Below are 13291 nucleotides of genomic sequence, written 5' to 3'. Positions count from 1 at the left end.
AATAATAATAATAATAATAATAATAATAATAATAATAATAATAATAATAATAATAATAACTGGCTGTAATCTGGACTAGTCATTAATTTAGACAATGTAACACAAAAATAAAAAAAAACAAGTAACAAAAAAAAAAAACCATAAAACCTCCAAAAATAAATATAGGTAACTGAAAATCTATATAAGACAAGAACTACAAAAATAAAAGAAAAAAAAGAAAAAAAACTTTACTTTCAAAGCAATAGCTCGTCCTCTTTTCCTAAATGTTTACCAATGCTGTCCTGTCTCCCTCTTGAGCTCTTCTTATTCTACAACTACAGAATGCTATTTTGACCATTTTGAGAGTAATCCCAATGGAAGAAATGAACAAACAATACGATCACACATAATGTAATTATAAAATAGACCAGAAGTGATAAAAATCATCTCCAGGATTCAAGAGGGGAAAACTTCATTTCCCACAATGCTACAATTTGATGACGCTCAAAGTGTGCGCGTGTAACCTTGCGCTTCCTGCCACCACATTGGAGTGTTTTCAAGACAGCTTCGGTGTTAATCCGTTTTTATGTAGTGTTTAGTTGTTGGAAATCTTCTAGAGTAATGAGCAGATATATTTTACCTGTGTCCGTTTTTGGAACAGTGATTGGAGGCGGTGTTTTATTGAAGTGAGTAACTCAATACAGTGTGTGTGATGTAACTGTCAATGGGCTTTATTAGACCTCACAAGTAATTATTTTTATGCCGCTAATGTCTCTGACAATTGCTCTTCTGCTTGTTGGTGGCACTTCATTTATCTTTTCTACGTTTCACTGTTGTACTCCTGAATTAACAGTGACTAATGGTTTATGTCAGAATTCACAACATTGATTCAGCTTCATCCAGACTGACAAAATAAATGACCAACTTAAATCCTTCACTCAGCCTAAATACAACACCAGTTTTTCTCCCCATATTTTCTTTTTAACCCTATTTGTACACACGTGGCCAAAAGATTAATGCACGCCTACCTAATCAATATGTACAATATTGATATTGTTTATAGTGTTATAAATGGGTATTTTAATTCTTCCTTCAGTCAACCACTCATACTGGCACGGTTTTATAGGTGAAGTGCATAATGTCAGAATACAAAGTACAAATGATATTTGATTTTTATAGCTCATTTGAAAAAATAAAAAAATTAAATGAAAATGTCAATATACTGCCCACTTGTAGGTCAACAATTTGATGACATGATATCATAAACATGGTATGTAGTTGCATTTATTTTATATATTTGCTTAGGAGGCTCATAGTTTGGAATAAATTAGCAAAAGAAGTTCTCACAGAGCAACCCCTGGATGCAGCTGTCCTCTTATCCCCAAGTCTTACAATGCTGCCATTTCTTAAAAAAACAACAGTACCGTCTGTAAGAAAAGGGTTTCCATAACATCTTCCAGACTAACTGTCTAACTGACAACATACATAACCCACAGCCCCATTGTGCCATTAAAACAACTCTGACACTCAACTACACAATACCTATAAAGCTCTCAATTTCATCTTTGTCAGAATTTTGAAGGAATTTGATGATATTTCTGCATGATAAGGGATCAGAATTGCCTCCAAGTCTTTATTGTGCACTTCAGACAACCTTTGAACTAATTTCCCAGCTCCAACACATCTGATTTATTTGCATGGTTCATTATAAGCTTTCATCAGATGTTGAAGAATAATTGATCCCATTTTTTTATTTTTTTTTCATCTGGCATTTCACACGTTAATGAAACAAATACTGTTTATCAAACTAAGGTGCTTTTCATTTCTTTGAGCTCCAATTCTGATTGTGATGTGTCCGTTGTAAATACTTGCGATAGTGGACAGGGTTCAACATTGCTCATTCTGGTCAGTCTGCATCTTTGCAGCCCCACACAAGTCTAATTATATGTTCTAAAACATGTATCTTCCCATAGAAATCATGTGACAGGAGGCCGGTGTCCCACTAAGGCTACGATTAATGGAAAGACCGTGGTCATAACAGGAGCTAACACTGGTATCGGAAAAGCGACAGCCCGAGAACTTGCACAGAGAGGTTTGAAGAAAGTTCTTTCCCTTTGATTTGGTTTAAAAAGACATAAGAATTGAGCCCTAGGGCTTTTTTTTGCACTCACCAACATGCTCTTTTCCCCATTCTTAAATGTGCAGGGGGACGAATCATTATGGGATGTCGTGACATGGAGAAATGTGAGGAAGCAGCAAAGGAAATCAGAGGGAACACTCTGAATCCTCATGTTTATGCTTGTCACCTCGACTTGGCCTCCATGAAATCCATCCGAGAGTTTGCAGAAAGAATCAAACGAGGTGACAGATTTAGAAGATCGTCTTTTCTCTTGTTTGTTTTCTTACAGAAATAAATACATTTGGTAAAGGTTTCTAAAAGATTGTCTTTACCTCAGAGGAGAAGAATGTGGATATACTGATAAACAATGCAGGGGTCATGAGGTGTCCAGCATGGAAGACGGATGACGGCTTCGACATGCAGTTTGGAGTGAACCACTTAGGTACTTGCATTTCAGCTGACTGATGAAACAGTGAGAAGTGACTGGCAAGATTTGTAAGCTATGACTGAAACAGTGAAAAGAGAGATTTACTGTTTTAATATAAAAAATGTCTTCCCATTTTAATCAAGTTTCTCTCATTCTGCTGTTATCTGATCCCAAGTTTCTGACTTCCTCCAGGCCATTTCTTGTTGACGAATCTCCTGCTGGAGAAGTTGAAGGAGTCCGCCCCCAGCAGAGTGATCATCCTGGCCTCTCTTGCCCACATTATTGGAAAGATTGACTTTGATGACTTGAACTGGGAGAAGAAGAAGTTTGATACCAAGCAGGCGTACTGTCAGAGCAAGCTTGCCAATGTTCTGTTCACCAGAGAACTCGCAAAGCGATTACAGGGCAAGTCTGCTGGCTGCTGCATATGTGGGCATGTGTGGGAGAGAGTGCGGGCGATATTCTTGTTAGAAATTGGCCATCAGAAAGTATATTTTTAAACAATAGCCTGTGTGTGTTTGTTTAACAGGCACAGGAGTCACAGTGAATGCTGTGCACCCAGGAGTTGTTGCTACGGAGCTTGGGAGACACACTGGTCTGCACCAATCACAGTTCTCAAGCTTTATGCTCGGTAAGTATCCGTGCTTTGTTAGTGGACTCCCAATATAGTGAAATCAATAAGTCCTTACCAGCAGTGCACGCAGTAGTTGGCTCACTGTTTTTTCTAGATTCTGGTTTCAGACATCAGGCTTCTTATTTTACTTTTTTCTATTCTTGTTCTGTAGAAATTGGCAGAAAGAAAAAAACACCCAATCGATTGTGTAAATTTACCATCAGTATGTTATTCTTTGGGTTGCTGTGAAACACACTGGTATTGTTATTATTATCTATATTATTATTTCACATAACGCCAAATATATTTATCTGGAGTAAACATTAATGTGTAAGGTTAACAATCAAATTTAAATTTGAAAACTATTTTTGGCAAGTTCTGGATTTATATGCAAAGAATAAGTCCTTCACACAGAACCTGAGTTGCTCTGGCCATGCAAGTGGGTGAAATACTGTGTCAAATGAATTTAGGATAGAAACAGTTAGTCAGCTTTGCAAGGATGTCCTTTCACATCTACAGTAGTGTATTTCATTTCACCCACCTCCAAAAAAAAATCTACAAACGACCCTGAGGAAAGGTTGAGCCACTGTGAAATGAACATGAGAACCGAATGCTTTGTGTTGGTTAAATCACTGCAACTCAATGTCATGAAATATTTCGAAAAACAACCTTTTAAAGTTGAAATTTCATAAAGGAGTTTGACCAAAAACAGGCTTAACGCTGTTTTGCAGTTAACATCAAGGGGTCAGTGTCTTTTTGGTGCACTTGTTCTCATGTTCTCTGTGCAGTGAATAATATGGAAGAAAATGTAATGAACACCTCCTCTGCAGGGAGAAAAGTGTTGAGTTCAAGTCACTCCCTCCCCCACAGGTCCCTTTTTCTCTCTGCTGGTGAAAAGCCCAGAGCTGGGAGCCCAGCCCAGCATCTATCTGGCCGTGGCCGAGGAGATGGAAGGGGTGACGGGGCAGTACTATGACGTGATGACTGAAAAGGAACCAGCCCCTCAGGCCCTCGATGATGAGACAGCTATCAGACTGTGGAAAGTCAGCAGTAGACTGGTGGGTCTGGAAGGAGAAGGACAGTCCACTACGCCAAACCCACCATCAGAAGGCCAAAACAAAGCTGGACCGACAGACCCACCGCAGGCACCCGCGCAGAGACCAGAACCACATGCCAGTACTGCGGGATCGTAGGTCTGTTCTGGCCTCTGAGGGAATATGGGATGATGGACTTTGATGGCTTGAGCTGTGACACACGTATTGGAGCAATTAACTGTACAAGACTCTGACTATTGATGTCTGTATAATTACAAATTTCAGTCAGTATGTCTTTACGTTCCTGCATCAGGATATTCTTTGTTTTTTTAAGAAATTATTCCACTGTTACTAATTAAAAAAACAACAATATATACTCATCAACTGAAACACAATACACACTTGAATTGCTGCAGTACACTGTGTTATTCCAACTGCCTAATTGTTTTTTATTTCACTCTTTTTATGCTTGTTAAACAATGTCAACTGGTAACTGAAATGCACAAAGTATGAGGAAGGAGCTTGTGAAACTACCTCATAGTATACAAAGGAGAAAGAAAGGTACGATTCCAGGAAATGTGTTCCTGACACATTCTACGATTGATTTACAGATGCTGTTACAATCAATAGGAAAGGAGTGAATCAAACATCAACCTTTAGAAGTACAGGCTGTGCAAAGCCTTGAAAATGTATTCGGGTCATTGATTTTTTTTTTTTTTTTTAGAATTTGTGTTCCTATAACCTGGTTTTTTTTTTCGGTTGGGGGGGTCATTGATAAACAGAAAAGGTATCAAATATACCCAAATCGTGAGTTTGTCTGGGAGTATCTGTTAGGTTAAACACATCTAGTCACTGGGAATTTTGCCCCTCTCCAAAGGGAGAAACGTTCCAGCTCCTACTGTACAAGTTTAGGTGGGTTTCACTAGTACTCTGCAGTTTTTAAATCATACCTAACATTCTCAATTAGTTTGCAGTGTCTGGGTTTGACTCTGTCGTTCCGAGGCATTTAAATGTTTCCCACACGAGAGCGTTGCCTCTCTCCAGGTCTCAATTCTCCAGAAGACTAAATCAAGTTTCCTCTCAAGAATTTGCCTAGATTTAACACCATCCATCAACCTTCAACTCTGACCAATTTAAATAAATATCTCCACAGCATGAAGCTGCCATCAAGCTTCATTCTGAGGTGATGTTGTATTTGCACCACACTGTTTCCCTTTTGTCAAAATAGCTTGAAGTGGTCGTACGGACAGGCACTCCTTTCTCTGCTATGCTCTATAGCTTCTTTGTTTACTGGCTGATTAATGCTCCTCTGGCCTTTTCTATGAGTTTTAAGGGTAAACCCTCTATTTGTAGGTTTTTTTTTTGTGACAAGTATTTTTTTAATGATTAATTTAATGGTGATAATCTTCTTTTTTTCAATCCGTGGATATCCCTTGTTACATATTTTTAAACGTGCTTCTGGATTCAGGAGTAAAATGTGGGTATAAAGTGCCACCTGTCTGCCAAACATAGAAAATACAGGTGCCTGATAGCAAATGCCACGTGACCTTGACTGTAGGACATTTTACATATTTTCACATTGTTTAAAGATCAGGTTTTTATTGTCTTTTTCTTTCTATATAATTCATGTTTTTGAAAAGGTTTCTAGAGCCTTGTTGTTATTGACCCCTGGTTGCCAGTTACATCCAGAGTCTGGTATCATTGGATTTGCACAGTTACTTGATACAAATATCACAGCAAATCAATAAACGCTGACAGCTGCTTTTCCACAGATCAGCATTGTCACCTTTCATAACATTCAAAAATAAGCATCTAATGGATTTTCATATAATACTAAATTCGATAGAAATCATAAGTTTGAAAGCTGGTGAAAAAATGATGTGGTTCTTAATAGTCCAGACAAGAATTAAAAAAAAAACAAAAAAACTCAAAGGTACTCAACTTACATCTGTGAGCCTCTCAGACAGCAACCTTTGTGCAAATTATATGGCTCACTCTGGGCTAATGTGCACTAATCAGCATTGCCCCTGAAACTGTAAACTCCTGGTCGTTTTTATCCAGTGTTCATTTACAGGTGGAGACCTGGTGGAGACTCCAGCTGGTACCACACAAGAAGCTGTAAAACAGGATCTGTGGGTTGTTCTTTGTCCTCAAATTAGGCAGACTTTGGTCAGTCCTGACCAGAATTTTAACCCTGTTTAACTTTATTCAGTTATTTTAATGTTATACTCTATTATACCTAGGGTTTCCAACCGTCCCTTGAAAAACGTAATTTCCCGTATTTATAAACTAAAGTATACGTCCCTTATTGAGCTGAAAAGGGACGCACTTTGTCCCGTATTACTGTGAGTCAAAAAATGGTCATAAAATGCCAATGGAAAATGACATTGAGCTGTTGAGTTCATGAGTTATTTTTTTCTGTTTTACTACAACTGCAGCGCACAGTTATGGCCTTTGAGGCACAAATATGTTTACTTTCTCAAGTTTTCTACAGACTTTCTGATTGCACTTTTGTTATCGCACTAAAAATGTGCACTATTACAGAATGGATGTTCTGCTTTCTTTCTATTGTTTTATATTAATTTATACAATTTTAAGTTAAGCAAGACAGGTTTCTGTTTAAGAAAGATACTTATTTTATTCAGTTCTTTTTGTTATTTTGTATTAAAGTGAATTTCTGGATAATAATTTGTTTTCCATGTGTTCATGGCATTCAAAAATATGCATCTAATTTGTCTTGCCAAAAAGGGATTGCCTGCCAGAATCTGATTTCTCCCCTGAAAATGGGTCTTTTTACCTGCCAAAAATTGATTGAAGGCCAAATACAGTTAATGAAAGGTTGTTTCTACCTAAATAAAGATAAGATCTCATTCTTGAGCTTCATAATATACAGGACTGTCTCAGAAAATTAGAATATTGTGATAAAGTCCTTTATTTTCTGTAATGCAAAAATGTCATACATTCTGGATTCATTACAAATCAACTGAAATATTGCAAGCCTTTTATTATTTTAATATTGATGATCATGGCTTACAGCTTAAGAAACTTCAAATATCCTATCTCAAAAAATTAGAATATTCTGGGAATCTTAATCTTAACCTGTAAACCATAATCAGCAATATTAAAATAATAAAAGGCTTGCAATATTTCAACTGATTTGTAATGAATCCAGAATGTATGACATTTCTTTTTTTTTTAAATTGCATTACAGAAAATAAAGGACACAATATTCTAATTTTCTGAGACAGTCCTGTAAATACTAGAGCTCACATGATTGCTTTTAACTCTTTTAAAGGACCATTACAACACAAAATAGGCACCTGCCAAAAATTGATTGAAGGCCAAATACAGTTAATGAAAGGTTGTTTTTACCTAAATATGATTTGATCTCATTCTTGAGCTTCATAATATGAAAATCTGACGTTCTATCGTTCAACGGGCTGCTGTGCGCGCTCCCGCGGCCAGAAATCAGAAGAAATCAGATTCTGGCAGGCAATCACTTTTTGGCACAACACCGGTCTTCGGGCGTCATCATAACCACGAGGGACTCCATTACCCATAATGCACCAGTGAAGGACGGCGAGGAAGCAAGCGTTCAAGGTTCAAGTCGGTCCTACCTCAACTCCGACAGAGCAAAAGCGAGCAGTAAATTAAGCGACCCCTTGTCGGATTCAGTTAACTTTGTCTACAAGTTTTACCACAGAAAGGTTGGACGACACCAGGTAAGGCGACAGCAACAACAAGATCCCTGAACTACTGAAAGTTTTGAAGTATAGATCTAATTATCTAACTGCAACTGTTGTGTAACAAATGAGACATGTTTCACTATTAGAGAAATAATCAGCTGTAGGTTGTAATGCAGATGGTGCATATCATGTAAAATGCTTAGTTAAGGCCTGTAACTGCAGCTTTACAAGGCCAACGTCTCAAATACAATGTTGCAGTTTGAGTTCTGCAGTTTTCTATCTGCAAAAGTGTGTGTGTGTGTGTGTGTGTGTGTGTGTGTGTGTGTGTGTGTGTGTGTGTGTGTGTGTGTGTGTGTGTGTGTGTGTGTGTGTGTGTGTGTGTGTGTGTGTGTGTGTGTGTGTGTGTGTGTGTGTGTGTGTGTGGATACATAGGCTATTAACCTCTCTTACCATCAGTTTTAAAATATCATTACTGTCTAATGTGCTGCAAACATTAGCATCTTATTCAGATTTTATTAAAGCTGTTCCCATCTATAATTAACAGACATTATTTATCAGCATGGCAGAGGCACAAAGAAATGAGGTGCCTGAAGACGTTGGTTCTGACGACTGCCTGACTTCTTACACCCACATCTACGCTCCAGATTTACTAAAGTAACCTATGCTGTTTACCTCATTTTGAAATTATGAGTTCCACATACATTGTCATAATGTCATAAAGTGACTTTATTTTTCAGAAACCAGGTTGCTTTCATCACAGGAGGCGGATCTGGTATTGGACTCCGAATAGCTGAGATCTTCATGAGGTATGAAGGATTGCCTGCATGTTTGTAGATAACATCCAATGAGCTTTAAGAAATATCAATACTCTGCCTAATTTCATCCCACTTACATCATCAGTAATGCACACATTGTTTCATAAAGGTAAAAATCAGGAGTCTGTATTGTTTAATCACTCCTCCTACAAACACACTTAAATCATTTTGGTTGTGAAACAAAGCTGAAATCCTTTACTTGTTAGATTTATCTTTGATAAAAATCTGTGTACTTATCTCTCCTTTTCCCTTATCTACTGTAACATTCCTGAATGGACCTGCCTCCTATCCCTCATTATCTGTTTGACCCCCCCCAGTCTCCCTTTTCTCATTAAAGAAAAGTAGCATTTCCATGTTCCTATCAACACATCACATCAAGTACTCTTTCTGCTTGTTTCTTTGTCCGTCTACATTGTTATATTCTGTTCTTTTGTTATTTTCCCGCTCCCACAGGCATGGCTGTGACACAGTGATTGCCAGCAGAAACTTGGACAAGCTTAAAGAGGTTTGTTTCTTCTTATTGTTTCCACAAAGCCTCATTAAATGAAAAGCGAGTGCCAGTGATTTAGCCTCTTATACTACAAACCTCTCCCTAGGCAGCGAAAGCGCTGTCTGCCGTGTCTGGCCGGCGCTGCCTTCCCATGTGCATCGATGTGAGGCAGCCTGACACCATCGTAGCTGCTGTGGAGGATACACTGAAAGAGTTTGGCCGTATAGACATCCTTATCAACAGTATGTGAGGTCTTACGCACATACTTCTTGTGATTTAAGGGAAAAAATGAATAAACTTTCAAATACAGTTAATTGTTGCATTTGTGAAGTACAGCCGGAACATTCTTTGGCTGAGATATCTTTCAGTCTGTCTTCATTTTGCAATAACCTATCCAATTTGCACAGATGCTGCTGGAAACTTCCTTTGCCCTGCTTCCTCTCTGTCCTTCAATGCTTTCAAGACAGTTCTGGAGATAGACACCATGGGTACATTCAACACAAGCAAGGTGGTTTATGAGAAGTGGTTCAAGGTACAGTACATGACTTCCTCTGCCTCTGTGACATAATTTTCTCAAGTGAAAGTTCAGGAGCTGAAAATAATAATAATAATAATAATACATTTTATTTATATAGCGCTTTTCAGGGCACTCAAAGACGCTTTACATTAATAACAAAACACATAGTACAAATTACAATACACAGGACAGTACATAAATAAGAAAAGAAAAGAAAATAAGCTCTAATTCAGTATTTTCAGGCACATAATTTACTTTTAATTGTGTTCCTGACTTACAAAGATACAGCACACGAAAAACACCCGAGGGTAAAATCAAAGACATTTAAAAAAAATAAAATAAAATAAAATAATCACGAAATACAGAAACACAATAACATTTCAGAAAATGTCCACTTCAAAATACAAAAAAAGGATTCAGCAATGTGTTTTTCTGAAATCTTTAACACATCCATAACACACTAAACCCAAAAGCAGAAAGAAACAGAACTTCTTACAAAACAAAATAAAATGCAATAAGTAATAAAAAAACAACAATGAACAGGAAAGTAAGATAGTCATAAACCAAATGCTTAAATTGGTAAAAGAAAAGTGCTTTGACAAAGATGTCGTGCTTTTTATCTGAAACATAATCATTGAAATGTTCTATTTTTGGTGTTTTTAAAAAGGTGTAATGTTGTCTCTTAGGTATTTTGTTTGTTTGCTCTCTTGATCAGAAGGTGGCAGCAAAGACCACATCTTGAGAATGCTTTGTCATCTTGAAATGGGTTTTGTACTGTATATTAGTGTTTCCCAACCTTGGTCCTCGAGTACCTCGGCCTTGCTTCTTTTAGATCTTCCCTGGTTCAACGCACCTGTTTCAAATGCATAGTTTTCCGCAGCTTGTCATCAATGTCTGCACAAGTCTGTTAATGACACAGTCATTTGTATCAGGTTGTGTTGAAGAGCGAAACATCTCAAACATGCAAGAGGACTTGACGACCAGTGTTGAGAAACACTGCTGTACACCATCCTCTGCTCTAATGCTAGTGTGAAACTGACTAGTTTCATTGATAATTACATTCTCATTATTCTGTGCGTAGGAACACGGTGGGAACATAGTCAACATCTCTGCAACGCTTGCATACAGAGGGCAGGCTCTTCAGGTGCATGCAGGCTCTGCAAAAGCAGCCAATGGTATGACCTTTCTTAGCATTTTTGAATAATTATGTCAGAAAGAGAATCCAGTGACTGACTGTTGTTTTTCTCCAGATGCCATGACAAAGCACCTGGCTGTGGAGTGGGGGCCCAATGGGGTGAGAGTTAATGCTGTGGCTCCTGGTCCAATCTCCGGTACAGAGGGCTTCCGTAGACTGGGTAGGTGTTTAAGACATACATTCATACGGTGTAGTGTAGGGCTGTTCGATTAATCGATTTTAAATCGTAATCGCGATTATGTAATTAGAACAATGTTAAAACGTGAAACTCGTAAAATCGATTTTTCACTTTTTTTTTTTTACCTTGTCTGCACACATTAATGATTGATACCATATTAATGATTGATGGAAATACCTCTCAATACCTGCGACAAGTGCCCCATCGGAGAGGCTCTTTAGTGTAGGAGGGGGCGTTGTAACATGCCACCGGGCATCCCTCAAGCCAGATGCGGTAGACCGGCTCGTGTTCCTTGCAAAAAACTTGCAAATGTGAATAGCAAATGTAATGACTGAAATTACACACCTCTACCTCCTTCATGGGTTGCATTATTATTTAGCATGCAAAGACCCAGTTTAGTTTAATTAGAAAATGTCTTGTTTTATTTAATTGGAAATATAACTTACTGTATGTTTGCAAGTGCTGATTTGCTGATTTTTTTTTTTTTTTTCAGAGATAAAACTTTATATTTTATTATATTTTTTAAAACTTTTTTTCAACTTATTTTACAGAGTTTTTCACTTTATTCATTCATTTTGGTTTAATACGAGCAAAGTTTGCACTTAAAGCCCAATGGGGCAAATGTTCAATAAAAAAACAGCATATTTGAAATAATTTCTTTGCCTTTTGTCAATTCACAAAATAATCGTAATCGAAAATCGGATTTTGAGAGAAAAAAAATCGAGATTTTATTTTTGGGCAAAATCGAACAGCCCTAGTGTAGTGTTCTTATGACAAGTCTTTGGAGTTGTTTCAGACTGGGGGAAAAAAATCAATAAATGAGTGTTTCTAACTTTTCCTTTTTAATAATCTCAGGTGGTTCTAGTGTAGAGGCTCTTGCTTCCTTCCACTCCATTCCTTTGCAGCGAGCCGGCAACAAGACGGAGATGGCCCACTGCACTCTATTCCTGGCCAGCAGAGCATCGTCCTACATGACAGGAGCCATCCTGGTGGCGGATGGCGGAGCGTGGCTGACCTCACCCAATGACTTCTCAACGCTGTTGGGTATAGTGTCCTCTAAATCTGCTAAGCTCTGAACAGGGGCTCTCCTGTCCTCTTCCTGACCCAGGTGTGTAGGAGGAGGTACAGCTGGAGATCCATGTGGAGAATCAGTTTGACTGAGAACGTGATTGAGCTGTTTGTCATCTTTGATTTGAAACATTTACATTCTGAAGATTTCTTACATGACGTCTATCAAACATAATCTCCATTAATCCACTTTCTGTCATTTCTTTCAGGTTATTGGTCATCTGAAAAGAAAAGGGACAAATGAACAAGAAAATTAGGTGCCTATCTTTGGGCTTCCTCCTCTTGGAGAATTGTATTGGTTGATGTCTGTAATGTAGAACACTAACATAGTGTACTTACTGTATGATATCTGTTGAATTATTAGATCAGATGAACTAATAATTCAGATTTTTTTCCCTCCCTTTCCAGTGATTAGTATTATCAAGGATTTTATATAATGTCAAGTTTAATAATTGAGATCTTTGTCTTTATTTAAATAATAAAACTTTTTGTAAATTATCTTTAACTGTAATAGTTTTCAGCACGTCTCCATTCTTGTCCAAAGCAAACATGTCAAACTCAAGTCTGTGGGCCATATCTGGCCCGCAAGAACATGCTAAGACATTTATATACTCACAATGCACATATATATGCACGTGAATATTTTATATACACTGTATATATAATCATTATTAATAGTTAAATGCAGATGCAGTTATGTAATAAAATATGATGTAAAAAGAAGATGCATTTTAGTATCTTCCAGTTGTACATCTGGCCACGGACCATAAAGATGTGGTCCATGATGAATATAGTTATAAGCTATAATAGTAGGGTCAGTACTCGAGATGAGGGGGGATGAGGCCTGAAATAAAAACGGTCAAATTCATCCCCCCTGTAAAACTGCTACCCGCCCTTTCCATCCATTATGTCATTTCATCAATGCATGTGGTTTTACTGCTATTTCAACATTTAGAGTCATCACCAGAAAAATAACTTATTTGACAATGTTCACCTGTTTCAAGTAAATATTCACTTGAAATAATAGGAAAATCTGCCAGTGGGACAAGATTTATCTTCTCATTACAAGCAAAAAAATCTTGTTCCACTGGCAGATTTTTCTACTTATTTTAAGTGAAAATCTACTTGAAACAGGTAAAAATTGTTGTTTTTTCCAGTGATGAGTCTTGT

The 13291-nt window shown here is 37.6% G+C and overlaps 2 protein-coding genes across 4 annotated transcripts; both read left to right on the top strand.

Annotated features, from left to right (window-relative positions):
* Positions 1–501: 501 nt before the first annotated feature.
* Positions 502–5873, top strand: LOC133419860 (retinol dehydrogenase 13-like). The gene is made up of 7 exons (XM_061709321.1): positions 502–665; positions 1953–2071; positions 2185–2340; positions 2436–2540; positions 2718–2930; positions 3055–3156; positions 4009–5873. Exons 1-7 carry the CDS (start codon positions 601–603, stop codon positions 4329–4331), a joined length of 1083 nt encoding a protein of 360 aa, XP_061565305.1. The 5' UTR covers positions 502–600; the 3' UTR covers positions 4332–5873.
* A 1868-nt stretch (positions 5874–7741) lies between these two features.
* On the top strand, positions 7742–12610 carry decr2 (2,4-dienoyl CoA reductase 2, peroxisomal). 3 transcript variants are annotated; one of them, XM_061707903.1, is made up of 10 exons: positions 7742–7894; positions 8403–8512; positions 8596–8664; positions 9127–9178; positions 9270–9405; positions 9571–9695; positions 10762–10855; positions 10931–11035; positions 11909–12097; positions 12331–12610. In XM_061707903.1, the coding sequence occupies exons 2-10, from the start codon at positions 8418–8420 to the stop codon at positions 12363–12365; spliced, it is 900 nt and encodes a 299-aa protein (XP_061563887.1). In that variant the 5' UTR covers positions 7742–7894; positions 8403–8417; the 3' UTR covers positions 12366–12610. The 3 variants fall into 3 exon arrangements, with proteins under 3 accessions (XP_061563887.1, XP_061563889.1, XP_061563888.1); XM_061707905.1 differs by having other exon boundaries at positions 11909–12161; XM_061707904.1 differs by having other exon boundaries at positions 7753–7894; positions 8417–8512.
* Positions 12611–13291: the final 681 nt, after the last annotated feature.

Source organism: Cololabis saira, chromosome 19, assembly GCF_033807715.1.
Source record: "Cololabis saira isolate AMF1-May2022 chromosome 19, fColSai1.1, whole genome shotgun sequence".
Taxonomy (NCBI): domain Eukaryota; kingdom Metazoa; phylum Chordata; class Actinopteri; order Beloniformes; family Belonidae; genus Cololabis; species Cololabis saira.
This window is presented reverse-complemented; position numbering and strand designations above follow the sequence as displayed.

Coding starts and splice junctions, on each gene's coding strand:
- decr2 (XM_061707903.1), top strand. CDS start 8,418: ATGGCAGAGGCACAAAGAAATGAGGTGCCTGAAGACGTTGGTTCTGAC. Junction 8,665..9,126: donor ATAGCTGAGATCTTCATGAG/GTATGAAGGATT, acceptor CCGCTCCCACAG/GCATGGCTGTGACACAGTGA. Junction 9,179..9,269: donor ACTTGGACAAGCTTAAAGAG/GTTTGTTTCTTC, acceptor ACCTCTCCCTAG/GCAGCGAAAGCGCTGTCTGC.
- LOC133419860 (XM_061709321.1), top strand. CDS start 601: ATGAGCAGATATATTTTACCTGTGTCCGTTTTTGGAACAGTGATTGGA. Junction 2,072..2,184: donor CCGAGAACTTGCACAGAGAG/GTTTGAAGAAAG, acceptor TTAAATGTGCAG/GGGGACGAATCATTATGGGA. Junction 2,541..2,717: donor GTTTGGAGTGAACCACTTAG/GTACTTGCATTT, acceptor GACTTCCTCCAG/GCCATTTCTTGTTGACGAAT.